A 26,846-nucleotide genomic window follows, 5' to 3' on the forward strand; every position below is an offset into this window, starting at 1 on the left:
AAGTACGAAGTAGTATTAAAATCAGGACTATCGTTATTTTGTCCGGTGGTTCAACCACAGGTAGCCAGAATCACACCTTGAGGGGTTTTGGCGGTTTTGGCGGAGTTGTCCTTTGCGACGGGAACACTCGAGTTTGTGTATATAAAGTATATCCACTTGCTCTTTTTTTTTCGTTGCTTCCCTCTACTCCTCTGCTCCATCACATCAACTCTTAACTACATCTATTATCCCTCACCTACCCGTCGCTTTCACCAAAAAGCTCCCGCTTTTCGCCTTTACCTCCCAAGCGTCACTCTATCTCTCTCTCCTCCCCACACATCTCTTCGTAGAGCTTCCACTCTCAGCACCAACACAATGGCCGAGCAACACACCTACAACTTCGACATTACCATGAGCTGCGGCGGCTGCTCCGGAGCCGTTGACCGCGTACTCAAAAAGCTCGATGGTAAGTAGTGCTACATGCTTATTCCAACTTTCCTCCTACAGTTTCGTTTCCTCTCTTTCCTTTGGCGGCGATAAATCGGGTCGAGGGGGCTGTTTTGGCCTCCTCGCAACAATTACCCCACCAACCCCTCCTCGCGTCGCAAATCCCGGCGCAACAAACCACCACAACAAACCACCACAATGTCGCAACAAAACAGAAGCTAACAGGATTCATTTTCTACTCTCTAGGCGTCAAGAGCTACGAAGTCTCCCTCGAGAACCAGACCGCTACCGTCGTCGCCGAACCCACCCTCGATTACACCACCGTCCTGAAGACCATTGCGAAGACGGGCAAGAAGGTCAACAAGGGTGTTGCCGATGGTGTCGAGCAGAGCATTGAGGTCCCTGCTGAGGCGTAGGCGAGCTGATGGCGTCATGCACTGCGGACAGGGGGCAGTTTGGGGATCTTCTCCGGACTCCGGAGGCGTGGAAGCGCATCTGTAGCAGGGATTCGTGATTGGGAAATTCTCTCCTTCAGGGATCGAGGTTGGGATGGGATGGGATCTACACTACCCACCTACGAAGTACAAAAGTAGTAGCATTCGCAACTAAAAATACCAATACAAATTATACCAATGATTCCATCTGTTTGCAAACTATGGACTGCGCGTTCTCTTCGCTCGGCGTAATCTAGACGTGCTCAACGCAAAGTGAAGCAACTCTGTCCATCGCTGCATTCGGTTGCTCTCAAGCCTTTACGGCTGAAGGCGACGATCCTCATAGCTTTTCGCAATCGCCGGGCCTGGCCAGCATCTGCGGCGATTTTGCGGCGATGATGCAATCCAAAGCTGGGCTCCTTCCCCACTAAAAAGTACGAAGTACATCGTGATTGACCAATTGAGGTTAATCTACACGTGGCGATAACGCTGGGGCAGTTTTGCTCTCTCAGCATTTGAGAGAAATGTTCACTGAGAAATGAGAGCGAAGGCTCATCTTCTAAATCACCGAGTTTTCGGCCTGAACTTCGCCCCAAGCCGGTGCGCGTGTCCCTTTCTCACGAAGCTCTCCAACGCGGCATGTCCGAATAAGATTCTAAGGGCACCCACAACCCAAAAGCGATCCTTGATCGTCCCCGGTTATTAATGGGTGGTGTCCTGTGCGGTGGTGGAATTCGATATGTAACCCTCAGAAGAAGTTGAACCGACTCTCGGTCCTCGGTCCCGGCCGAGTTCTGCCCATCAACCGCCGTCCGGGTCCGAGACTTGGTGCTCTTTCACTGACCTAGAGGGCACATCAAATCCATATGCCAAGATTTCTGGATGAATCCAGCATTTCTCACGGCAATCTGCCACCCCCCTCCCTCGATCGACACAGGATATGTTCATATCACTGACAGCCTGGCCCTACCCAATGGCATCGGCGAGACAAGATGGCCAGTTCTTGGACTATTGCCTGCACATCCGTCCTCGCTGGCTCGCTCGGTAGTCTACTCCGGCCTGCCCAGCAGCGGCTTGGACGGCACATGAGTGAGTGTGTGTGGTTATTCGTAGACCTCGACCGAAATTGGTGGAACTACTAAATATAAGATGCCATTATTCCGCCTCCTCTCTCCTGTGGCATACGAATTTCGACTATCCCATCCAATGGCGTATCCCTTGCGGTGGTGGTGTTTTGCGTGATGCTGGCATATTACCGTCGGGCCGGGTGAAAGCTGCGACTTTATCCAAGGTCTCATCCCCTCTACAACACCATATCATTGCTACCGATGTATATCTCGATATGGCCTATCCCCACGCAGTGGCTCCCCGTGGGGCACCCCTCGAGTAGCCAACGCTGCGGCACCGATATTAACCACCCTACAACACATGGCCCGCTTCGATGTGTTGGTTGAAGGGGAGACCAAGCACGGATGACAGAAAAGGCATCAATGGTAGGAGCGGTGTCACTCATTCGAACTTATCCAGACGGCCAACCCAACCCACGCGCTCGCCTTTTGCCTTCGTCTGAGAAGTCTGCCCCATTGTCCTCAAGCCTCTTGTACTTCCCTCACCTATGAAATACGTCTTAATATTTTTTCATCACGGTCCTCTTTAATATCCTCTGCTAATCGCCATTGGGCCAACCTTGTGCCTTGTCACGTACATTCAGTTGGGTCGTGAAGTCACGGAAGACCTCCCTCGAGATGGCGTCGAGCCACTTCTCTCCGCCCTCTCTCGTCTCATTCATGAAGGATGGGCCCTCTGTAAATGACGCCACCCCTCGGCTGCTTTATATTGCATTTACATTGCGAGCACATACTTTGGCCGACCATATGACTTGATACCCGTCCTTGCGGCGAGGCGTGTTCCTCGTCCCAGGGATTTTGCAGCTAATATACTCTACGTGGGCGCGGGTCCTATCTTGATTTCCCGGTTTCTCTTTTCTGTTAGGAGGGATGTTGTTTATTATCTTAGCAATTCCCATGCGTACAATTGCTGTATTTTTTTTTTTTTTTTTGTGATTCTCTTGACACCGCACACACACACCAGGATTCTCTCTGTTACTCCGGTGCTTCTTCCATTTGAGAGCCTCAACCAAGAACTGCCTGTGGCATTTGTTGGATCTTTTAAACTGGAGAGATAGTGGATTTGGTCGTGATCAATGGCTCGGTCTTTGGCTATCCCCGCCGGGCTGGCGAGCTTGCTATTGCTCGCGGTCCGGGTTGACGCCCACGGTATTGCGGATGGTCTTGCAGTCTATCCTGGGGGAGCCGCAGGAGGCACATAGTAAGTCAAGTGAAGCGAGTTCACGAGAAGAGAGATAGATCTACTTTGCTACTTTATAGTAGGGTTTTTATTTCTAACCTACAGATATAGCTATCGAGGATACAATCCATCATTTCAGTATGAGAAGCCGCCTCCAGAGGTAGCAGAGTGGTCGACACCCCAGAACCTCCAGTATGTTCAGCCTCCCCACCGCTACTTATACCTTCGTCCTTAGGGTCAATCCACCTCTAACTTACATTGACTTCCCACAGAAACGGCTTCGTAGCTCCCGCTGCCTACAACACACCAGACATCATCTGCCACCTTGGCGCCACCCCCGGAGCCGTAGCCATACCGGTCAACGCCGGCGACGAGCTCGGCATCCACTGGGATACCTGGCCCGACTCGCACAAGGGGCCCATCGTCGACTCTCTGGCCAACTGTGAAGGAGCATGCGTAAGTCAACCCTTCGCACATACAAATCCCCCCCCCAAACTAACACTCCTTTAGCAAAATGTCGACAAGACCAAACTCAAGTTCTTCGACATCAGCCGCGAAGCCGTCATCAACGCCGCATCCGATCTCTGGGCCCCCAACGTCCTCATCAAGAACGACCTCACCTGGTTCGTCAAGATTCCCGAGAGCATCGCGCCCGGCAACTACGTTCTCCGCCACGAGATTGTCGCCCTCCACGCTGCCGGTCAGCCCAACGGCGCGCAAAGCTATCCGTTTTGCTTCAATCTCGCTATTTCTAGTAAGGGGACGGATCACCCGGAAGGTCGGACGTTTGAGGGGTATTATAGTCAGAACGAGGTGGGCATTGTGTGGGATCTGTTTGGCAAATCTGCTGCGGATTACAAGATTCCTGGGGTAAGTCTAACCCTCCCACCCTACTGCATGTTAGTCGAGCGCCCTCCTTGGACTGTAAGACTGAAGTTCCCCCCGCAGCCAGCAGACAATCTGTACTCCAAGGCCGAGGTCGCCTCCCAGCGCAAGCCCAGTATCACCGCCACCGGCACCTTCGTCAAGTCACTCGACCTCGCCGCTCTTCCCAAGGAAACTTCTTCCGCAGAGGAGGAGGCATCCACCTCCGAGGCTGCTGCCTCCAATACAGAGGTCGCAGAGGAGACTCCTGCCTCACCCACGAACGCCGGCACCACCACTGATAGCGTCCAGGTAAACCCTCCATCTCCCACTGCCGCCACGTCCGAGAAGGAAAGCACCCCTGCCGCCTCGAGCGAAGAAGCTCCGTCCCAGACATCCGAGAGTCCGGTCTCATCATCCGAGGCGCCGGCTAGTAACTCGATTGCTGCGGCGGTAGTGTATAGCACGGTGTATATCACCCATAGGGTTACGGTTACTCAGGTTGATACGACGACACTTTTCGCTACTGTTACGCTTCCACGGCCTTAGCCTCGGCCCTGGCAGTTTCTTTTTTTTTATGTTACAACTTTTTATACAGGGTGGATTATTTACAAACCTTCGGTGGAGGAAAGATGAGGAAATTCATGTGTTTCTTATCCTTCCTTTTTATGGAGTATGACTTATTTTCCTCCTCTTCAACTTATACCTAGAATCATCGACATCGAATTCCCGCCAAACAGAGCGAATTAAATACAGAATACATTTATCTCATAAATCTGATAATTGGAAGCCCTCCTCGGTGGTTGTACCATTCTTCTCTGTTTCCTAACACACTCTCCCACTTTCTACAAATACCATTTCGCCCATTTTCTACTTACCCTCCCATCCTCATCGACCTCATAACTCATGTCTCCTTCTCCTCCCCTAAGCGTATTATCCCGTACCTTTTTTTTTTTTCGGAACCGCGTCTGACCTGGAAGCAAGTTTGTGCCCAAGGCGTGGAAACGCGACGTGTTTGGCTGGTGTAAGCTGGGTAAGGAAAAGAAAAACGACTTGTACCACGCGGCTTCAAAATCTCGCTACTCCTCTCTCCCTCGGACGTCAGGCCAGAGCATCTTGCCAACAATATCTCCGTACCTTTTTCGGCGTACAGTCCTCCATTCTCATCCAAGTTCACCCGTGCACCTGACCCACTGCCACCGAATTCTTACATCAAGAAACCTCGACTAATATCGTAACGATCGAATCCGTTCCAGCTCGCGGCCAAATCATCTCGCGGACGATGTTCTCGTGGAGGTGGAAGCCTAGGAGAGCCTCCGCGTTTCTCGGAACTGATCTCTCTGCCCGTTGAAGAACCACACAGCTAACCAACTTGTTCGACTCGAAGAGCCTCTAGTCAAAGGTCGACTCCGGAGGAAATCATAGCACTGTCTCTAAAACTGGAAGTGGTATGCAAATGTAAAAGTGTATTGTAACACATAGATACATGGAAATGCCCAGCAAGTCTATCCATCCAGTAGAAGATTGTAAAAAAAAAGAAACCATCTGTATCTCTTGCCTTTTCCCGTTAAAAAGAATGTTGCTCGCTTGTGTGTCTAATCATATCATGCCCGTTCAATGAAAGGGGGTATCTATCCAGAAAATCGCCGAAAAAAAAAGTGAATCAAAAACACCGATCAGATCCGTCAAAAGTGTGAAATGAATGCCGAGTCGCTTGCCCCTGAAATTAGTCCGTAAGGGGTTGGTTTGCGCATGATGATGATGAAAACGCCGAGGCCGTGAGTTCCTTTTTCTTCTCTCCGCGTGTCTGCTTTCCTTACCTATCTCCCACCCTTCAAGATATCCCTCCAATCGTCCCCATTGCCCCTAAGCTCAGCCTCCACATCAGCCACGGTCTCCTCCACAATCTCAACACTAATCGTCCTCATAATAACTCCCTGCAGCGCCTCAGTATTCACCCCAGGCGGCGGCGGTCCCCCCGCACTAATCGAAGTACCCGACCTCCCCACGCTTCCCGTAGCGCTAATCCACGAAGCCGCCGTCCCAGGCCTGCTCGTCTGCTGCACGTTCGAGCGGTTCGACATAGCCGTCCGAGGCCTTGAATGGTGCCCCGAAGCAGTGCCCGGCCTACTCGCTCCGCGGCTCGAAGAGGCCGTACCGGGCCGAACCACGGCTGCCGAGGGGCGAGCCATGCCGGATTCGAGATCGTGGCGGGGCGGCGGTGGTGGCGGAGCATTGAAGTAGTAGTCATCAGCGTCGCCTCGGCGGGGACCCTCGATGATGAAGATGGTGGATTTGGCGGAGTGAGGGGGTGTGTGTGAGGAGCGGTGGGAGAGGTCGTCGAGGTGGCTGGATGAGACGGAGACGAGGTTGGAGAGGTCGCGGACGTTGGGGGAGGTGAGCATCGTGCCGAGGGGGATGATGTTTGCAGCGGTGATGGCGAGGTTTTGAGTGAGGCTGGAGAGCTCCAAGGTCAGCCTTCTTGTCGTCCCTTGAACAGCCGAGAAACAGAAAACTTTAGAGGAACTTACACGTCGAAGATGGTGGCGAGGAGGACGTCACTACTGAAGGACCCTCGGGCACCAATGACGGAGATTTGGTACGTCCTGATAATGGAGAAGACGGCAGCCCTGTTCATTCATAGGTTAGCAAATACACACAGGGCGGTTGACGTTGCACAATGGTGAGTGCCACTTACAGCATCATAGAGATTGCCAGGATGTAGAAGGGCCACCTGATGCTCTTTACCAAAACGAGATCTCGTGCAACCATGATGGGGAAAATGCAGAGGAAGAAGAAGGCAAACACGGCAAAGCCTGTTTCAAACACGTTAGTCCCTAGTGAACACTTACACGCACAAAATGTTCGTTTCGCAAAGTCTCTATAAAGTCCATACCTCCTTGAAAGTAAGCAGTCCCCAACTCGGCCTCTCCGTCGAAACACTCGCCTTCCACCTCGTGATTCCATAACTTCTCGAGGGGTCGGCATAACAAGTTCGAGGCTAGCGCAAAGGCGAGATTCACGAGGGCCAGGAGCAGGATGAGCATTCCGAGGAACACGTTCCATGGTCTCCGGCGACCGAGGGTACGGAGGAAGAAGAAGCAGATGGAGATTTGTCCGAGGGTGGTGCCGAACATATGCCAGGGCTTCGCAAGGTAGTAGAATTGCATGGCTCGGATGGAGTTCCCTATTGACGTCGCCTCGATGGAAGTAAAGATCATGGACACGAAACCCATCACCTGTTGGGGAAAGGAGAGGGACTGGTTAGCGCAGAGCCTCTTAACAAGGGCAGCGAGAGTCCCAGCAGACATACCATGGCCACTATCACCGAGTAGTCGTCCCACCAAACTCCGCGATTTGTCTGTTTCCTGGCCATAAACCTCACCCCGCAAGTGCCAATGGCGAGAACTGTTGAAGTGACCGAAATGGCGATGAGGGCCTGCCCTCTGCTGACTAGCAGCTCGTCCCCAGAGCCGTCCATCTCGGAAGAATTATAAAATATTAAAGTAGAAAGGCGGAGGAGGAGGGGGGGAGTTGATTTGGTGTAGAACGACCGGGCTATATTAACTCGATCATGTCTCGTTTTCTGTTCCCCTTCACCCTCTCTACTCGTCCTCGTTGTTGGTTGTGCTTGCACTTTCGATTCGGCGGCGTGGGATTGGTGTTCGGTCTCGTTCTTTCGGTGCGTGTAAGTGGTCGAGTTGAGTCCAGGGCGGAATACCAAAATCTCGTTTGCACAAGTGAAAAGGAAGTGATGAACCAAAAAGTGCCGAAGAGAAAATAATAAAAATTGAAATTATAAAAAGGATTAAAGCTAAGAAGGAATACTGAAGAGTATAGAAGACGAAGAAGATGCGAAGAGAAGATGATAGGAGGAATGAAACCAAGGCGGGATGTAGACCAGACGAGAATTCAACAGGGCGACTCGACTCGACTGTCTTTCCCCTCTTCTCTTGGGGGAAACCCTTGGCAAAACCGACAGCAGGGGCAAGAGAACAGAAGGAAGTTCCGGCAGAAGCTGAGTTCTAGTGGAAAGAGGATGTGAAGAGAGAAAGGTAGATCACACAGCGTGGCACTAGCCCATCAGATGTTGGACAACGGTCATCTTTCCGCAGAAAGAGCAAGAAGTTGGGGGTACAACAATGTCATTGCCAGTAAGACGAAGCAGTGACACTCGATTCACAGACGGAAAGATCACGAAAACCATGGACAGAATGTGAGGCTCGACGGCGGCGAATGAGAGGTTCCGGCATAAACCAGACTTTGATCGCCGCCAGGACTATCTAAGTTGGGGGTCAGCGAAGAAGATACAGAACAGGAACATTGAACCAGAACACGGGGAAAAGCCAGGGCAGGAATAGATGGCACTGGCAGGAACCATGTCCGAGCTGGCAACGGTCAGGCGTCTGGCATCACACATCAGGTATCAGGCATCAAGTACCGTACCGGCCAGGCATATGCGGCACGAGAAGCGTGTAAATGCGAACTGGGTGGCGCGGGGTTTCGAAAGTGGGATCCAAGCTGGATCGGGCAGAGCGATTGGCGGTTGAGTTGGAGAAGGCTGATGAAACGGTCGATCTGCACAGATGAAGGTGGGACGATCGCTGCGGGGAGAGCAGAGGAATGCTGCGAGAGTGGGAGGAAGAGGAGGAGAGAAAGATATGGAGGGTGGAATGACGGGTATGGAAGATTAATCGGGGGTTATCCACGACGGAGAATTAAGTGGTTTCTTTGATTTCTCTGGGTGTTTTGGTAGTGGTGTCGTCGGCGCATAATGATGGTTCATTGATGAATCGAACTTGGTGGTCGTGATGTTTTCGGTGTTTTATCAAAGTATTGTACTGATGTACTTCGTAGATTTGTTTGAAATTCAAGTCCCTCATCTGCACCTTCCCAAGTTCACAGCGGTGAGTCTGTATTTCACGTGCCTCATTCAACTGTTGAAAGTTGGGACAAAGATAGAAGAACCAAGGTGCTCCAATTGCCATAGATCAATCCATCGCGATAGAACAATTCCAAAAGGCCAAACCATGGCTGTCATCCGGATTACCTCTTGGCTTCCGCCTCATCCAATGTCAAAACGCACAAGGCAAGGGATACAGAAATTTGAAGCGGGAACCCCGTCATTGCCCCATCATATCGTGGGGAAGAGGATGGCAAGGTAGCAGCGTGCCTGGCGATGGTCACAGTTTACAATTTAGTTGCGCCCGTGCTGACGAAGAAGCTGGAAAGAAAACGAGTTAGAAATCCAGAAAGGTGGGGGGATGGAGGACACTGTCCGCTCAATGGCTCCTCCATGGGGGTCACTGGAAATGCGGCTTCGTCTGCATGATGATGTTGGGAAGATGGAACGCCAGAGCGCGGTCTGATCGACACGTCAGAAGCTTCCACGAGGCTTCTGTCCTCCATCGAGCTGGCTTGGACGAAGCCAGCCAACAGCACGGGACGGATGACGGCTTTTTTTCTTTTTCCAGCTGGCTCTCCACAACCAACCCCAGCAAGACGGGAGACCAGGGCTTCCCTACTTTAGACACCACTTCCCCGGGTTTCTTGGCTTTGTGAAACGCCTGGACTGGAAGGTCGCCAAGCCAAGGACCAATGGGAGCGGCGAAAGATGTTGCTTCAGAGTCGGACTGCATGCGAGCGGAGAGAGAGGAACGTTTTTCTTTTTCTTTTCGATTTTTATTGCTTTTCTTTCCCTCTCCTCTTCGTATTTCTCTCCATTTTACGGGTCGATCGACACAGGATGTTTTCGGGGGATTTATTTGAGTTTACGCAGAGTTATCCCCCGGGTTGGCAACGGCATTGCGAGCTTCCCGGCGCCATGCAAGAGCCATCACGAGCCCTATCGCATTGCCAGGCCTGTGATAGAACATTGAAAGAGTCCAGTTGCCATCAATGAGTGATATCGATAGTAAAATAGCCTCAGTGTGTCTTCGAATTTACGGAAATAATACGACTTTAACACAAAGGCAAGGATTTGACACATCCGTTATTATACGTCGGCGAGATGCGCGGGTAGTCTCGCTTTGGATCTGACGCTCGAGGTCTGGCTGGCCTCACCCTCTCCGACATTTCGCAGAAACCAATCGCATCAATCTCCGAGCCCAACGCGTACCGGACGGTTTCCGAGCCTCGAGACTGATATCTTCACTATTCCCCCCGTCTTTGTCCCCAGAATAGTTGGTTTCTTTGCGTCTTCCGAAACGTTTTGGATCTTCACCAGGACACCCTCGTCAAGAAGCATCAATGATCTAATCTATCACACACATTCACACACAGAGAGAGGCACTTACACGCACTCCGCGCATCCAGAGATCCTGCCCCACGCGTGAAGAATCAGTACTGGCGAGCACATCAGAGTTAAGCATAAAGGTTGGTGCGTCCGGGAGTCTGTGTATATGTAATGCGTCTCTGGATCGAAAAAGATGAAGAGTCTACGTCTTCTCTTCCCCTCTTGTCCTGACGAACTTCCCCGGATCTAGCAACTGCCGTAGCCTTGACCACTGATCAACCATCTTGATGCTTCCTTCCACCTCACCCAGGATCCCATGCTCACACAAAACACGTCAACACGTCAAGCCTCTTCCTAGATCAATGAGCCGCAATGTCAGAATGAGAAAAAATAAGCCAAATATACAGTAATGTATTCATTCCAACAGGGAAAGAAAAAAAAAATGTGGTCATACTCAATCTAGTATCTACATACAACACATCCATCCCCGGTACCGATCAGCCGTTTCAACTCCACCACTACCCCCTCTCTCCTCCCCCTTAGAACTTCGCCTTAACCGCCTTCCTCGCGAACGGATGAGTCTTCGTCTTGCTAACCACCTTCGCAATATCCTCCTCCGTAACACCCCGAGCCTCCACGGCCGGGTTATACCCCAAGCCACTAATCCTCGCGATCTCAGCATCCGACAGCACGGTAGCCTCCTTCCCGTCAGCCCTCCTGTACACCGTGACGACAGCAGCGCCCCCAAGACCGAGGTTATGCTGCATGGCCCACTTCGTGCCCTTCTTCCCTTGAACCTTGGCGCCCTGGCCTCCAGCGGCACGATTATTCGCCCAGCCGCGAAGATGCCACACGAGCTCCGCGCACTGCGCAAGACCCGTAGCTCCCAAGGGGTGACCCTTGGAAATCAACCCGCCGGAGGGGTTGACGACGTACTTCCCGCCGTAAGTAATGTCTCCGTTCCTAACCAACTCGTGAGCCTTGCCCTTCCCGCAGAGACCCATAGCATCGAGTGTGATCATCTCATTAGCCGAGAAGCAGTCGTGAAGCTCAACGACCTGCACATCGTTAGCCGTGATGCCCGCCTGGCCCAGCGCCGTCTCGGTGGCGAGCTTTGTCATGTCGTAGCCCATGAGGTCGATGGAGCTTCCGTTGAAGGCAGAGGGCGCGTCGGTGGTCAGGCTCTGGCCGGCGACGAGGATGGCGCGGTCTTTGAGGTGGGGGCGGGCGTCGAGGAAGGCTTGGGAGACGATGACGGCGGCGGCGGCGCCGTCGGAGGTGGGGCAGCATTGGAGCTTTGTGAGGGGTTCGTGGATCTTGGGGGAGGCGAGGACTTGCTCGAGGCTGTAGACGGTTTGGAATTGGGAGTAGGGGTTGTTGGGGGAGTGGGCGTGGTTGATGCGGGCAATCTCGGCAAAGTCTTCGACCTTGGCGCCGTATCTGTCCAACCCCCTTCCTGTTAGCCCTTCTCTCTTCTCTGCAATTGACTTTGCCAACCCCCCGCCAGCGATAGGGAAGCAAAAGAAAGAAAGAAAATAGAAATGACAATAAAAAAAAAAGCAAGAAAGATGATACTCACTTCTCCATGTATTCCCGCCCCGCATTACCAAACATCTGCGCCGCACCCGGCGCCTTGGTCACGCCCCTCGTCTCCGCCATCTTGGCCATAAGCGTCCCCAACGGACTCGACCTATCATCCCAAAAGCCCTTCAAGCTCCCCGCCATCATCTTCTCAAAGCCCACGACGAACACGCAGTCCATGCCCGAGGAGATGAGCGTCCGCGCCATGACGAGACCGGTCGACCCGGTGCTGCAGTTGTTGTTGACGTTGAAGACGGGCACCTGGGTCATGCCGAGCTGGTAGACGACGCGCTGGCCGCAGGTGGAGTCTCCGTAGCAGTAGCAGGCGACGGCGGCCTCGACCTCGTCGTAGTTGACCTGGGCGTCGACGAGGGCCTTGACGGAGGCTTCGAGGCCCATCTCGGGGTAGTCTATGCCGGAGCCGGGCTTGAGGAATTTGGTCATGCCGACGCCGAGGACGTAGACCGGGGGCGGGGTCTTCTTGGTAGGGGCCATGGTGGGCGGGCGGGTGTATGTGATGAGGATATGTGTGGGTGAAGTGGTGGGGGGTGAAGTTGAGGTTGATGGTTGATAGTTGATGGTTGATAGTTGATGGTTGAGGCGAGTTTCTGTGTTACTGCCTTGATATTTATTATACAGACGAGGTGGGAAAGGAAATGGATATATATATATATATATATAGATAGATAGATATTACAAAAGACCGGAAAAGACTTAAAAGATGATCCCAGCAGACCAACCCGCCGTCACCGAGATGATATATATGTACAGTTTATAAGTCTGTCCTTTCCCCAGCTTCCCCCATCCCCGAATTCCCAATCCAGCAACGCAGCAGCTTTACCCCACACGACTCCGCAGCCGATGCCGAGGCACGATTCCCCGAAACAAGGGTCTCCTCACGCCTCTCTCTGCCGCCCACGCCAAACCTCACCTTAGCACATGGCATCAAGAATGTCACACTCGCCCATTGAAGCTACATGCATACATCCCTTCTCCCAGGCCTAAAAAAGAAGAAGAAAAGTCTCGAACATCACTGGTTGCCCTTGGCTTCGACTCGCACACCCTTGATCGCTAATCCATTAAACCATTAAACCGTGGTATCATTGATGCTTTCCCCGCATTTTTCTTTCTTCTGGTCCCTCCTCTCCTCCAATGAAGATTGCCACCTTGCCGAGGTCTATTTGCCTCAAGCAAAAGCGTGGATGCTTCGGATATCTCGAGCTTTCCGTGGAGCTGGCCAACCTCCCCAGACTCCCTCGGTGCGAAATTTGTAGATCTCTCGGCCCAAGCTTACTATTGCAATCCGAGAAAAAGAGTCTTCTTAGATGCGGTGACATCATGACCAGCTTGATATTATTCATAATTCATAGTGGTTGTATCCGTCAATCTAACCTTGGTAATAAATTAATGGAGAAAAAAAAAATAAGAGGAAATTAATCTCTGAAGTCTCTGCGCCGATCGACTTTACCACCAATATCCGGCGAGTTCGCTTCCCACATACACATCTCTCTCCACGCCCGAACTCGCAAACAACAAAAAAAAAAAAAGAACTTCATGTTCGCGTTTCCCAAAAACCCCAAGCTCAGCTCTCCGAGCAACTCCGAAACCAAAAATTCCCGTTCCTTCTTACCCAATAACTTTTCTCTTAGCTGCGCGACCCTTTTTGAAAATCTATAAGAAGGAAGAATAAGACTCCCCGGATCATCCGGGACTCACAGGGGAGCTTGCAAATGCTAGCTCTTGCTCTCCAGAAAGCCCGCCCATATGAAAGAAAAGAAAAAAAAAAAAAAAAAAAAAGAGAAACATTAAGAAAACAATTACCGAGGACCAATGTGATGTGCAAGGATGAACACTTAGTATGCTTCCCTACATATTTGCCCTCTCGAGTAAAGTATAACAACAACAGCCCTATATCAAGGGAGACTCCCAATATGCCCAAGTCGCCCCCAGTTGCCATTGTGTATGGTACACCAGACAGAAGCGCCGTTCCAACAAGGGGACACCAAAATGACCAAAAGCCCCCCCCAAAAAGAAAATCCAATCCCAGTCCAGGCCATATCAGGACTGATACAAATATTAATATCCTTACACACATATACCAGACAGAGAGGGTGACAGAGAGAGGGAGAAGGGGACAAAAGGAGACGCCGGGCTCGAGTCCCACACTCCCTGTTCCTCTCCCTTACATCTTCATCCTCGCATTGTCCACCCATCCACCATACCCCCAATTCTCGCAAGTGGTGCTCCCCCCCGCCGACGCCCCAGCAGGTACCGCCCCCGGCTGCGTACTAAACATAAAAGGCTGCCGACTTCTCGCCTGCGGATAATGATCAACGCCCCCACTCCCAGAAGAAGGCTGACCCTGAGGCTGCTGCTGCGGCGGCGGACCCTGACCCTGACCCTGACCCTGGCCCTGACCCTGCTGTACAACCACATCCCGACGACCTGCCGCTGCAGCCGCTCCCCCCAGCTCCGCCACCATGGCGTTCAGCTTCTCGGGGCTCGTATTCGTGCTCCGCAGCAACCCTTCCAACACGAGCTGCAACCCGCCAACCATCGATTCGTCGTCCGCGTGGTGGGGGTACCTCTTCACGCAGTTGAACACGACGGCGAGCGGGATGATATCCTTTAGCTCGCACATGGTCGCCTTGCGGATGAGCAGGTCGAGCGATTTCTGCACCGTGGCGATGAGCCTCGACGGAGTCCCCGGCATGACGTCGTCCAGCGGATCTCCTCCCGCCCCCGCGTTCGGAGACATGGACACCCCGATGGTACCGTTGGCGGGAGCCTGCCGGATGGTATTCATAATGTGGAAGCAGATGCTAAACGCCGCCTGAATGATATCCTGCCTCAGAATCTGAATGTACATATCGCACGTCTCGTCGTAATGCGGTAGCGTCGGGTCCATCTCGTCCAGGTACCGCAGAATCACTAGGCACGAGCGCAGGTACACCCTGACGATCTCTTGCGGCGCGTCGGGCACGCCCAATACGAAGGGGCGGTAGAGCGCCAGCAAGGGCCGCCGCACGTGCATGTCGATCACGACGCGCCACCGCCATTCTTTACTCTTGCTCCTGTCGTTGTAGCCATATCGCGGGAAGATGAAGCTGAGGTCTTCCATGTACTTATCGAGCCTCTGCCCGACTTCTATGACCTCGCCGTAGTCCTGCAACGCATCTATGCGGTTAACTAGGTGTGTAACCTTGACCCGTAGCGGTAGCGTCATGCTCGCGTAGACTTGGATCTGGCACTCCGTATGCTGCTCGATCGGCTTTTCAGGGGGCAGAACCTTCATGTCCTCGTAGAGGTCCCCGTCATCGAGATTCCTCGGCGGCTTGCAAGTATGGTCCCCCTCGCGGAGGAGACAGGGCAGGTTGCTCGCCAGTGAAATGTACAGATCCATATCCAAAATCGTGAACCACAGCCGCCGTCTCATCTCCCCCTGAAACGGCGTGAGTTGGCCAAACTCGTCGGGATCGCGGTGCATGCCCATCGTCATGGCCATCCGAACAATATACCCCAACTGCGTCCACGTCTCGTGCATCTTCGAAAGTGACATCATCCTTCGCGCATGTAGCAGCAGCGTCTCCGTCTGTAGCGTCGTAAACTCCACCAGTTGCTTGCCCCGGAGTCCGTCGAGCCAGGTCCTTACTAGCGCGCAGGCGGTTGGGATATGTACGCCGTCCCTGCGCTCGTGGCTGAGACCCTTGGCGGCGGCCGTAAACCGTGATCCGATGGCTAGGACGGTTAGGAGTTGCGGGAGGAAGTAGTCGGATTGTAGCTGGTTTTCCCAGTAGAGGTTGTACTGCGCTTTGAAGGTCGGCACATGGACCATGCGATATATTATTTCGTTCGTATCGATGTACGATGCGAGCAGCCTGTCGCAGACGGCCTTGGGCGGCATAATATCCGTCATTCGCTTTTGTATCGGCAGCATAGAATCGACGTAAACGGGAATCGGCGTAATCGCTTTTCGGTGTTCTTCCTGCATAACTTTTTGAAGAGCTTCCAATCGAGTAAAGATGTCTCGCAGGCCATCAATCCTTTTACAATTCGCAAGATAGAATTTGGCTTCGTCGAACTATGAAATGTCGCAGGGGCCCTTGTTAGCTGTGTGCAGAGCTACGTGGTGGGAAATAGAAAGGAGGAAGAATAGTTTAGTCGGGAGTAGCAAGAACTCACAAGATTGATCATTGCGCGTGTGCTGCTCTGTCCGAAATAGCGCGTCCTCATGACCCCCCTCTTCACCGACAACCCACGGATTGTATCGGGTGCCGCCGTCGCCAGTTGGGCCTTGATACTACTCAGTTCCGTCCTCGCAGGACTCCTCGCCAGAACATGCTTTTCTAACCGGTCCACCCTCATGGCGAGCTCCTCCAGCGTCATGCCCGCAAGAACGGCGATATCTCCATTCCGCATGGGCGTGCTGAACGGTGGCTCGAGATGCCCCAGTGTCTGCTGTGGGTGTTGCGACGTTGTGGGCGTTAGATTGCACGGCCGTTTCTGAGCCCGCTGGCCATCGACGGCCTCGCCGTCGGAGGCGTCCGAGTGATTCGCGGCATCCTGATCCGTCGCATATTTGCATTGCCTACTCGACCTCTGGCACTGCGAACAGGGACATGATCGATCGCACTTGAGTTTGCGCTTCCGGCACTCGGTACACGACTTGACTGGCCTCGGACGTTTCACGCTCCTCGGCTGTGTCGTCGATTGGGTCGGCTGAGGGGTTTGCGAGAGAACGGTCTGTTGCGGCGGAGGGTGTTGGGATTGTTGGGACTGCTGTTGAGAGGCCGTCTGCGGCGTCTGAGAGAAGGGCCGTGTATGCTGCGAAGAGGGTTCGGGGAGTGAGGAGGCTTGCGATTGCGGGCGGTCGTACGAGCCATTGCTCACCGGAGTGATCACCGAGGTGGACATGGCGGACGGTTGGGTGCCGGCGACCGAGCCGGTTAGATGATGTGGAAAATTAATTTCGGTGATCGAAGGGAGTGAAGAAAAAAAGCCCTCGGAGGAAAGTGGCGCTGGCACCGTGCCGAATGCAGCCGGGCAAGCGTCGCTGAAAACAGCGCTCCCCAATGACCGTACTATTATCTCAAGCTGGTCGTCAGGTCGTTACACTCTCTCGTCTCTTGGTTCGAATCTTCGTCGCCGTCGTGTGGTGGTCCCCGGTATTATCTTCGTCAGTCCGATCGGCGATCGTCGGAAACCCGCGTGGTTAGCTTGGCAAGTCGAGGGAAAGAACGAAGGTCGTCGAGAGATGTCGAGGGTTATCGTCGATTGTCGATCTGTAGCAGTCGGGCTCTGTTCTGTCCAGCTGACAAAATAGCCTGGGCCAGTCTTCGCCTCGGGTTTGGGGGGCTGCGTCAGTTTGGGGGCGGATATCAACAGGGCAGGATCTTGGGCACTGCCGAATCGGCGACGCGGCTCTCGGAGATTTTATGCCTCAACACCACTGGCAGAAGGCTGTTCTGTATGTCCCCTTCCACTCTCCCCTCTTCTCTCGTTTTCTTTGAATAGAAGGTCGAATCAGACGGCGGGGTGATTCGATACACGGCGAAGCTGTCGTTCAGTCTGGCCCGTCATCCACATTCGGGGAAGAGGGTAGATGTCCCTGTGCTACCTCCTGTCAGGGTCGGAGCAGGCGAAGAAGCCAGCATTTGGTAAGTGGAGGAAGAAGGCGTCAGCCAGGACCACGTGCGGAAAATAGAGTCGAATGGGAAGCTTCCGTCTTCAGGTATAAGGTTGGGATTTTCCGGGGCGCAGCGTCGAAAAAGAGGTGGAGGCCGGTGGAGTAGGAGAGGAATGTGATGGCTCGAAAAAGGTTAAAAATGTCCAGAACGAAGACCAAGATCGAATATAGAACGGAGATAGGGGACAAAAAGCAAGTGAAAAAAATTACAAAGTTTTAGGAACTCGGTTAATGGTACTTCACTTCGCTAAGGATGGAATCGTGGGGGAGGGAAAGGGAAAGGGGAAGTCGGCGAGGAACTAAAATCTGAAATGCGGGCTGCATCTCAGTTTAGCGGCAGAGATCAAATTATTCTCTTTTCGGGATTATGGGGTGTGTCCGCTTGTCCTTTCCAATCCTCGGTGGCGCTGGTGCTTCTTGGCTTGTTGGTGTGCTGTGTGTGTGTTTGCGTGCTCGGGGATGCAGCCGGGCTGGGCTATTGGGCTGCTGGGCTGCTGGGCTGCTGGGCTGACGAGTTTAAATTTTACTTTGTCCCCGACTCCAAGTCCAATGCGCCGTGCCTCCTTCAAAGTCTGGGAATTACAGACCTTCGTACCTGTGTCGACCTGCTCCATACAACCCGACACGCATGCACTGCTGAGACGAGACAAGTCAAAATCTGTCTGCACCTTGTTACGGAGCTTGGCCTTGGAAGACAGGCTACGAAGTATATCTCTAGGTAGATTACAGCATCGACGTCAAGTCTCGGCCAAGCTCGTAGCTAATCCGGCCGGATCAACTCGATGGAAGCCGAAACAGAACGTTGGGCATTGGACTGAACAAGGACGAGTGAGGAAAAAGAGAGAAACATAAAAAGCGGGATAAATACAAAGTACTTGAGTACTTTTAGTGTTTTACCGAGTCGACGGATTTCATCATCGGTACTTGCCACGCAGAGGTTAAAAATGACATTCTGTGCATTTGTATTTCTACTTTGTACGATATCAATACAGGCTTACACTACGAAGTACACGACATCGAATCTTCACACCTGGCTCTTCCTTCATTTTCCTTCGCTTCGGTCCCCCAAGCAGAATTGATGTGCCACGCTAGTGGCGAGGGGTGAGTCCTAGCACTTGCTATGTACGGAGTAAGCCGACAATATTTAGTCAGAAACGCGCAGGCCTAGTGTACAATTGTAGTGGCAGATGCTAGCAAGAAGTTTGATCAACTTCATCAATCGACAGACAGGCACAGAGATTTTGATACGTTCAGGGTACCCCGGACCCCAGCACGGCTTTAGTGTCCAGCCCTGCTAGTGTAGTGTACTTCGTAGTAGTGCCACGAATAGTGCCAGAGTCGAGACTCACAGCCAGCGCTTTGTACCCTAGTCTGGGTCTGCTTGGTACCAGGAACACCAACCTGCATCGACCTCGATGAGTACTTTGCATGAAGAACAATCATCGTTGATGTCCAAAAATATTTCCCACAACTCACACTGCTCATTCGTTGACTCACCACCATCTCTAATCATGGTGACTATCAGTGCTATCAGTCAGTGTAAATTGAGCCGAAATCTACTCTCTCAACTGGGGACCCAAATCTCCTCGGAGGGGGAGAAAGCAAGTTCAGAGCATTGAACAAACACATTGAGAGTCCCAAGTCCGTGTTAGCGAATACGTGACTCCGGTTTCAACATCGATCAAGGTATTGTTGAGTGCTCCTCCATCCGAATCGGGAGAGTCCTCCATCCACTACAAAAGTCAAGAGAGATGCTGGAGAACAAATTTCAGATTTCCTTGCATGTGCATGTGCTCGCTTGTTCAATAAAGCGATTTTTTTCTTCCGTCTTACTGCTATTTCTTGTGCATAGGCACCCAAGCTAGGAGCTACTCTGTACTCCAAGTGTTCAGGCTGCTAGTCCCTACCCTGCGTGCGTCCCGGGGATCAACGATGGACCAGAGGGCTGAATCAAGTATTAAGATAGCCCGGCGGTCGCTCGTCACCGTGCTCTTGTTTCGTACCTCCGTACTCGTTAGTGTAGGTCAAGTACATGTCCTGAATCGAGCAACTTCCCTCCCGTGCGCTAAGCTCCAGAGAAAGGGAGGGAGGAAAAAGGTTCAGACCCTCTCTCGACGTACCAGTGTACTTGCTGCTTGTCTTATCCCCAAGCCCTCCAAGTCCTCGGCCGAGCAGAGTCGCTCCCGAAGCAACCCCGAGTCCTCCACACCTTTCCTGTCCGATTGAGTTCCGCCTAACCCACGGCATTGCGCCTCCATCAATCATTAGCCTATCAAGAAATGGATCGTTGAAGGAAACAAACGGAAACCCGTAAACCTAACTCCGAAACTCTGGCCCGTTCCGACAGAACATGTGTGCACAGGGAGTGGGACGCGCAAGACTCAAAAAAAAAATAGAGCCAGCAACGTATCTGTATCTCCCCACATGCCTAAACTGTCGGCCCATCAAGAAATATAATCCATGGAAATAATACAGCGAGTATGATTGGAGGCAGGGGGTTAGGAACCAAGTAAACAGACAGAGGAAGAACGGCTACGAGAGAGGAGCGCTAGTTCCAATAGATGTGCTCGCCTGACTCGGGCCGGACTGAAAGCGCAGGAATACCAAGAGACAGAGAAATAAAGTGGTCATCTCGGTGAGCGTAACGTTAGCGTCCACTTCCCGCCGACTCACTAATATTGATTCCAGATCTTTGGGGAAGACAATGGACAATTGGAAGCGTTTGCAAGAGTGTTGACACCCGTCTCCCATTTTACGTTGTTTCGACATTCGTTTAGCTCCCTACTTATCATCGAAGCTCCCTTCTCCGTGGCGTAACACACAATGTCTTTACCCTTTGCACAGATGATAATTTCACGTGGGGCGATAGGCGCAGTCCAGGATATAACGTTCTTTCCATTTGACCCTCACCAATGGCTTTTTTTTGGCCTACCGTAGAAGATCTGCAATGTACACTATGCATCCGTCCAGCCCTGTCCACAAAATGAGACTAGTGACACCGAAGATGCTGGAGACGAAGAGAGATAAGGAGAGAGAGAGGGAGAAAATAGAAGAAAAAGGAGAAAAGAACCAAAGTAAAACCGGATAGTGTCATCATCCACCCTGTCCATCGGCGCGTCGATCGCCTCCGCCCACTTCATCATCCTCATCCACGGGCCAAGCTCCAGGCAACCCACCCGAAGCCGAAGTCGTTGCCGTGGCCCCCGCGTTTCTGTCCCCATCTCCCTCTCCCTCTCTCTCTTCGGCCCTCTCCGCTACATCTCGTCGCCCACCAAACAGCTGCAGCAACCGGTTGTAAATAGACTCCTGCACTGAGGGCTGATTCAAATCCTCCGCCCCAATCGTCGCATCATCATCTTCCAGCTCATCATCCTCGTCCAGGTCAAGGTCATCAAGGTTCTCGAGGCCCAATGCCTGAGCCATAACCTCATCGACTCCCATTTCATCCATGCCCCCCGGCATGCCTCCTACGCCCGCGCCCGCGCCCGCGCCCGCGGCTCCTCCGTTTCGCCCCTGCATAAGCTCCATCAAGAGGCGCGCCTGTCTCTCAGCCGGGTTAAGTGCTGGGCTTGTGAACGGCAGCGCCACCCCGCTCGTCGGGCTCGCGAAAATGTTCTCCGACACGTCAGGGGGCAAGGGGTCGAAATCGTAGTTGGGCTGTCGCTCGAGGTAGTGCCTGGGCACGAGGGACAACATTTCCGTGTTGCCTTCTAGGTATACGAACCGTACCGTCCTGAGCTCGAGAAGTGCATCTGTTGCCTTGAGAGATTCTTGCTTCTTCGCCGAGTTAGCGGCGTCTTTGAGCAGACTCGTCGCCCGGGGATGGTTCCAAAGGTCCTTGGCCATTTGGATGTATAGCTTCGTGTAGAATACGTTGACCTCGCTAGGAGGCTGGACTCCCCAGATCTGTGGCGGCGCGTCGATATTCAGTGCTTGGAATAGCGCACAGAACAGCCAGGGCACGTCCTCCATTCCCTCGATTAGTCTCCTCTTCGCCTCAGCATCCTCTTGCCGCTGCTGCAACCCAAGTACCAGTGTGTTTCGGTAATACCGCATCTCTCCATGGAGATTACTCGGCTCAAATGTGTCCAAAAAGGACCGGAGCCATTCCGACTCGTGGCATTTAATGGCTAGAATGTGGATCAAGTGATTCATGCCATAGGGATCAGCGGGGTCCAGGCTAAAAAGAAGCTTGGCCCACTCCAAGGCAGTCCGGTATGTGCCTTTGCGCATGAGACTCTTGAGGTAGTGGTATCCAGCCAGCCAGAATTGTCGATTTTCCGGCCTCCTAAAGTCAAGTCTCGCTCTACCCCTCTCTAGATTCTGTCTGAAGCTCGAAAGCGTGGCTCTGCCAAAGGTAAAGAGAGCCCGTTCGCAGAGATCGGCAGCAAGAGCTTGGTTCTGATCTTGGTTCTTTGCAAAGCTGCTTACTTGGAGCAGTGTGGATATGTGGTAGGCTAGGAGACTTTGTTAGAGTTGGATTCATAAAAAAGGACCCAATTGAAAAAAAAAAAAAAAACTTACGGAATTGTTTGAGAAGGTGTACCAGTCGCATAGGGTCGCCGATATTGGCGCAATGAAAGAAAATGACTTGGACTGTATTGTACTGCTTGCTGTGCACAAAGGCGTATTCGGTCCATGCCCCTGAAGGATCAGCTCGGATTTCCTTCATGGACAATCCCCCCGCCGTGGCACGAGGCCAAAAGTCCTTGCCCTGGATGAACATGTTCCGCCGCAAGGTAATCTCGGGGAGTTTCTTCCCCGGATCTTCCCTCAGGAACGTCTCCAGATCCACCTGGGTTTGCGGCCCTCCCTGTAGCAGCCGGCGTCTCGCCGCGACAGCTTCTGCCTCCTCTTCGATCCTCGCCGCCTCAATGACCTCTCTACCGAAGAGGTTCTGCATCTCGTGGATAGCCTTCAGATGGTAAGGATCGATCGCGAGAACCTTGGCTCGTTGCTGGTCTTGCGCGGGAGCACCCTCGCCAGCCACCCTAGTCTCGCCTGTCGTCGAAGTTTGAGGCCGGATATTGAGCTCCCTCAACGCTTTATCTATCTCATCCTCCTCGATACCCTGAGGTGCGGAAGCCACCTTCTCTTTGCCGCCGCCTTGCTTCTTCTTTCCCTTCTTTTTCTTTTTCTTGCTCCTCTTCGAAGTCGCGGCGGGCTGGGCTGTCTCTGGTTCTTGCTCCTCGTCGTGCTTCTCTTCGGCTTCTTTCGTTTCGTCGTCGCTTTCGTCTTTATCTTCGTCTTCGTCGTCGCCGCCGAGCGCCGCAAACATGCTGACTCTGGGCTTCACACGCGGCGCCAGCTCTTCCTCCTCAGACTCGCCCTTGGCTTCCTCCTCTGAAGGGGTCGTCGCCTTGAGGAGCTCCTGCTGCTGGCGGATCTTGCGTAATTGTCTGCTCGACATTGTGTGAGCTTTGGTTCTGGTGATGTCGAGAATCACGAAGTCGCGTGTGTGGTTGTGAGTTGTCGGGAAGGATTGGAGGAAGAGCTTCTGCACATGGTGGGGTGTTCTCTTTGTAGTGGGGGTGGGGCAGCAGCATCAGTGGCCTCCAATTGTATTTGAAATTGAAGCTTGCCGGATGCGTCATCACGGTCTATAGACCTTCCAAATCCAAAAATGGACAGAAGAAACAGCATCAAGATCAAATCCAAGTCTGTGAATAGGCTGAGTATTCCATACCTCCGACTCCATCGTTCCTTCCTCCATTTATCCCGTGAGGCTATCTACATCAGATCACTACTAAACACATGTTTAGGAGCATATAATTGGAAAACCGCTGAGACGACACCCCAGCTTTTAGCTTGACAGCGAAATTATCGAGAACATTACAATCACCAAATGATGCTAGTTGTACTGAGTGCCTAATGTTCATTTGTATTAAAGTCGAAAGATGTCAAGGCCCTTGTTGACCATATTGTAGGTCAACGTATGGCAAGAACCATCATGTGGTAGAAGACGGAAAGACTGAAAGGCGCAGAGGCACTCAGCCTCTACCATTTTTCGACCAGGCCACTAGGTAACTCGATATTATACTGATTTTCGTTTTTCGTAACAGCATGGACAGAGCTGTTCATAGTATCTTTCTGCCTTCCAATCCGAAGCGCCGAGGCAAAGATTACCGACCACACCCTCATCATCATAGAGACCAATAATCCTCAAAAAAGCAGAAACCTCCCTTCATCAGCCGCTCGATGAAGATAGAAAAAATGAGCCACAATGCTCGCCCATCCTGTACCCTGGATTCATGGGATATATCCTTTCAAAACTCCGTAAGACGCCTTCCATTCGCAAGCCATGCCAAACCATCCGGTATTGGTGCAATCGTAAAACATCGGAGAAGTCCGCATTGCGCCTCCCAAAAGACTTGGGTCCAGAGCCGAGAACGGAAGGGGGAAAATAAAAAAAAAACAAAAGACGAGAAGAAATACAACGAGACGAGGTTCAGGAAGGGTGGCGGATGGGCATGCGATTTGTGGTAGTACACGGGGTCTAGGCCCGGAAAACCGAAAATGCTGAAAAAAAGGGAACAAGATGAAGGGAATCATTATCGAAGAGCTCGTCGAAGTAGGAGCCCGTAGCTCCCTGAACCAACTTCATCAACAGAGAATCACCCGGTATTTTATGTCGTTTCGTGAGAAAATACATCGAATGCGTTCATGTAAAGGGTGTGAGGTGTGTCGTTGCTCCCAGTAAAAACGACAGTTTACTGGGGCGCGCTTGGCGTCGATGTGACACCATCACGAGGGCGGAAATTTCCTCCTCGACCACCACCTCGGCCCTGGTATCCACCCTGATATCCCCGGCCGCGACCACCACGGCCACGGCCCCTACCCCTATAGTTGTTGCGGAAGCCGCCGTCCACGCTTCCTTGGCCAAAGGTTTCGATGTTCTTGCGCTGCTCCTCACCGCGCCACTCACGGCCTCCAGCCTTTTGGCCACTACCCTCAGCGCGGTCTTTGGCTTCGCTAGAAATGTTGTCGAAGAAGGATTTCTTCTTGTCGTACGCCTGGGGGCTTGCAGGCTTCTCGGCGCTCTCGGTATCCACAACCTCGGCGCCGGAACCATTTGGAGCCTCGGATGGAGACCCGGCGATAGCCTCTTTCACGATGTCATCTTTGTTAAACTTGGCATTCGCTGATGCAAAGTCGAAGTCCGCATCAGGGACCTCGATCTTGCTAGGGCCAGAGCGCCCACCACGACCACGACCGCGACCGGTATGGCCGGCACGTACTGCATGCACGCGCATCTCATTAACCTTCTTTGTCAGGTTATCCATGGCACCACTGCTCTGTTGCTGCGGGACGTGGATGTTGCCCGCCTCCATCTTAGCCATAGCTAGAGCGACGGCTGCCTTGGCCGCCTCAGTAGCATCCTGGACATTGGCGTTGGAAGCTGGCGCTGTGGACTTGCTGCTAGAAGCCGCAGCTCCAGCCATGCTAGCAGGGACCTGGAATGGCTTGGGTACGGCGGGAATCACAGGCGCCACGCGGTTGTTCTTTGGGCCAGTGGGAATCGACTCTGGTTGAGCCTTTTGGATGGCAGGCTTCGGGGCCTTGGCGTCCTGCGATGGGGTGGGAGCTGTGGGAGCCTTCGGGGCACCCTGACCGAGCGACTTCGGCTCAGTTGGAGGTTGTTGGCTAGCCTGAGGAGGTTGGTCCTGTTTGCCAGGGGCAGCGGCAGGCTTTCCCTCAGTTCCCGGTGTACCAACTGGGGTTCTTCGGCTCTTTTGAGCTTGGGCTTGGCCCTGGGCCTGAGCCTGAGCTTGGACCTGAGCAGGAGGGCCCGCAGGACCAGGAACACCGGGAGGGAAGGGGTAGTTGGCATTCCAAGGGCCAGGTCCGGGACCGCCGGGACCGGGCGGGAAGCCTTGGGCCGGAGGGAACCAACCAGGCGGAGGAGGATATGGCATGTTGCCAAAACCGGGGCCGGGAGCAGGGCCGGGGCCACCGCCTCGACCCCACGATCCAGGAGGGGGCCCATAATAGTTGTTAAAGGGAGGGGGACCGGGCTGTGGGAATCCCGGTGCGCCACCGGCAGGGCCAGGTACATTAGGCCTTTGGTTGTTCGCCTCTTGGGGTTGAGCTTGGGGAGCTTCTCGAGGGCGTGCCTGTCAAAGGAAGTGTGGTCTTGTTAGCCACATGTACCGGGCCATGCAACACGTCCAGACTTCAATAAACAAGGTGGCGTTCCATATAAATCAGAAGGAAGGCAACGGAAATATCGACATGGTTTTGCGCTTTCCGACAGTGACAAAAGGTTTACATCCGCAATATTTCATCATAATAGGAACTAGGGCCTGGTGGGGCGCCAAGTGAATATAAACAAACGCGGGGAATACTCACACCAAGAATAGCGGGATCACTCGGCACGGCGGCAGGTTTGGTCTCCTTCACGGGTTGTTGCTCAATTCGAAGGTCCTTGACATCACTGCCTCGGAAAATGATGTATTCGTAGACTTGGTCCGATGGAGGGATGATTTCCTCAGGTCGAGACCGACGACCTTCAGTGCCATACGACTTGACATTTTCAAGCGAAACGGTCGACTGCTCGGAGTTGATCTCGTTGAGGATACCAACGTAGCTGTAGATAGGGAGAAAGAAACCTTGTTAGCATGAACGGTCCTCCGAGGTCGCGAGTCGGTGGCAGGGACGCGCCGGGGCAGGGGGAACAAACCGGACATCGCTCTTGGAAATGAGCGAAATTCGCGATCTAGAGCATCTCGGTTAGTACAAGAATGTTTCAAAAGATGGAACAAGAAGCATTACCCTATATATTCGGACATTTCTGTGGTAGTGGGAGCGTCTAGCACTCTGTGGCTTGCTTTGAAGGAGGAAAACAAGATGAGGTTGAAAGTGAGGTACAAAGAGCAGTGTGGAAAAGGAGAAAAAAGGCAGGAATATGGAATGCGGAAGAACTGAAAACTTGGTGGAACAAGAAAAGAAAGAAGTGGACAAAGGAGAGGCTGGGAGAGAAGGTTTGTGAGAGGAAGAGATGAATGATGGGGAGAATGGAGAGGGAAAAGAGGCGACAATATGTAGCAGGCTGGGTTTGTGCAGAGGAAAGTTTTGCGGTGGGTTGTCTTTGAGATCGAGCATGCAACATGGGGAAAGGTTGGGTGGATGAACCCGGTTCACGTCGTGTGATTGGCCTGGAGCTCAGCTAACATCCTTGCCCAGACCAGGTGCTGGGCCTCTTGAGGTTCCTTCTCTGCCCCATTCTAGTCACGTGAGTCACAAGCTGGAGCAACGTCAGTGTTGAGGGCTCTATTTAACCGAACTTGATCCAGCTTCCTCCAAATGCCATGTC

At 52.8% G+C, this 26,846-nt stretch overlaps 7 protein-coding genes across 7 annotated transcripts; 2 read left to right on the top strand and 5 right to left on the bottom strand.

Moving 5' to 3' along the window:
- Positions 1-354: 354 nt before the first annotated feature.
- On the top strand, positions 355-842 carry SAPIO_CDS6032 (uncharacterized protein; the record flags this gene model as incomplete). The annotated part of the gene is made up of 2 exons (XM_016788229.1): positions 355-445; positions 673-842. The coding sequence occupies 2 exons, from the start codon at positions 355-357 to the stop codon at positions 840-842; spliced, it is 261 nt and encodes an 86-aa protein (XP_016642545.1).
- Positions 843-3,063: 2,221 nt separating this feature from the next.
- Positions 3,064-4,580, top strand: SAPIO_CDS6033 (uncharacterized protein; the record flags this gene model as incomplete). The annotated part of the gene is made up of 5 exons (XM_016788230.1): positions 3,064-3,188; positions 3,279-3,359; positions 3,440-3,623; positions 3,678-4,037; positions 4,116-4,580. The coding sequence occupies 5 exons, from the start codon at positions 3,064-3,066 to the stop codon at positions 4,578-4,580; spliced, it is 1,215 nt and encodes a 404-aa protein (XP_016642546.1).
- Positions 4,581-5,851: 1,271 nt separating this feature from the next.
- On the bottom strand, positions 5,852-7,512 carry SAPIO_CDS6034 (uncharacterized protein; the record flags this gene model as incomplete). Its single annotated transcript, XM_016788231.1, has 5 exons — positions 5,852-6,488; positions 6,563-6,661; positions 6,730-6,847; positions 6,928-7,270; positions 7,345-7,512. The coding sequence occupies 5 exons, from the start codon at positions 7,510-7,512 to the stop codon at positions 5,852-5,854; spliced, it is 1,365 nt and encodes a 454-aa protein (XP_016642547.1).
- Positions 7,513-10,805: 3,293 nt separating this feature from the next.
- On the bottom strand, positions 10,806-12,342 carry SAPIO_CDS6035 (Nonspecific lipid-transfer protein; the record flags this gene model as incomplete). Its single annotated transcript, XM_016788232.1, has 2 exons — positions 10,806-11,706; positions 11,846-12,342. The coding sequence occupies 2 exons, from the start codon at positions 12,340-12,342 to the stop codon at positions 10,806-10,808; spliced, it is 1,398 nt and encodes a 465-aa protein (XP_016642548.1).
- Positions 12,343-14,029: 1,687 nt separating this feature from the next.
- Positions 14,030-16,761, bottom strand: SAPIO_CDS6036 (Uncharacterized protein; the record flags this gene model as incomplete). Its single annotated transcript, XM_016788233.1, has 2 exons — positions 14,030-15,928; positions 16,030-16,761. 2 exons carry the CDS (start codon positions 16,759-16,761, stop codon positions 14,030-14,032), a joined length of 2,631 nt encoding a protein of 876 aa, XP_016642549.1.
- A 3,865-nt stretch (positions 16,762-20,626) lies between these two features.
- Positions 20,627-22,943, bottom strand: SAPIO_CDS6037 (Uncharacterized protein; the record flags this gene model as incomplete). Its single annotated transcript, XM_016788234.1, has 2 exons — positions 20,627-21,990; positions 22,058-22,943. 2 exons carry the CDS (start codon positions 22,941-22,943, stop codon positions 20,627-20,629), a joined length of 2,250 nt encoding a protein of 749 aa, XP_016642550.1.
- A 1,300-nt stretch (positions 22,944-24,243) lies between these two features.
- SAPIO_CDS6038 (uncharacterized protein) lies at positions 24,244-26,322 on the bottom strand (the record flags this gene model as incomplete). Its single annotated transcript, XM_016788235.1, has 4 exons — positions 24,244-25,647; positions 25,883-26,120; positions 26,214-26,249; positions 26,306-26,322. The coding sequence occupies 4 exons, from the start codon at positions 26,320-26,322 to the stop codon at positions 24,244-24,246; spliced, it is 1,695 nt and encodes a 564-aa protein (XP_016642551.1).
- Positions 26,323-26,846: the final 524 nt, after the last annotated feature.

Source organism: Scedosporium apiospermum (genome assembly GCF_000732125.1).
Source record: "Scedosporium apiospermum strain IHEM 14462 chromosome Unknown SEQ_SAPIO_0099, whole genome shotgun sequence".
Lineage (NCBI taxonomy): Eukaryota > Fungi > Ascomycota > Sordariomycetes > Microascales > Microascaceae > Scedosporium > Scedosporium apiospermum.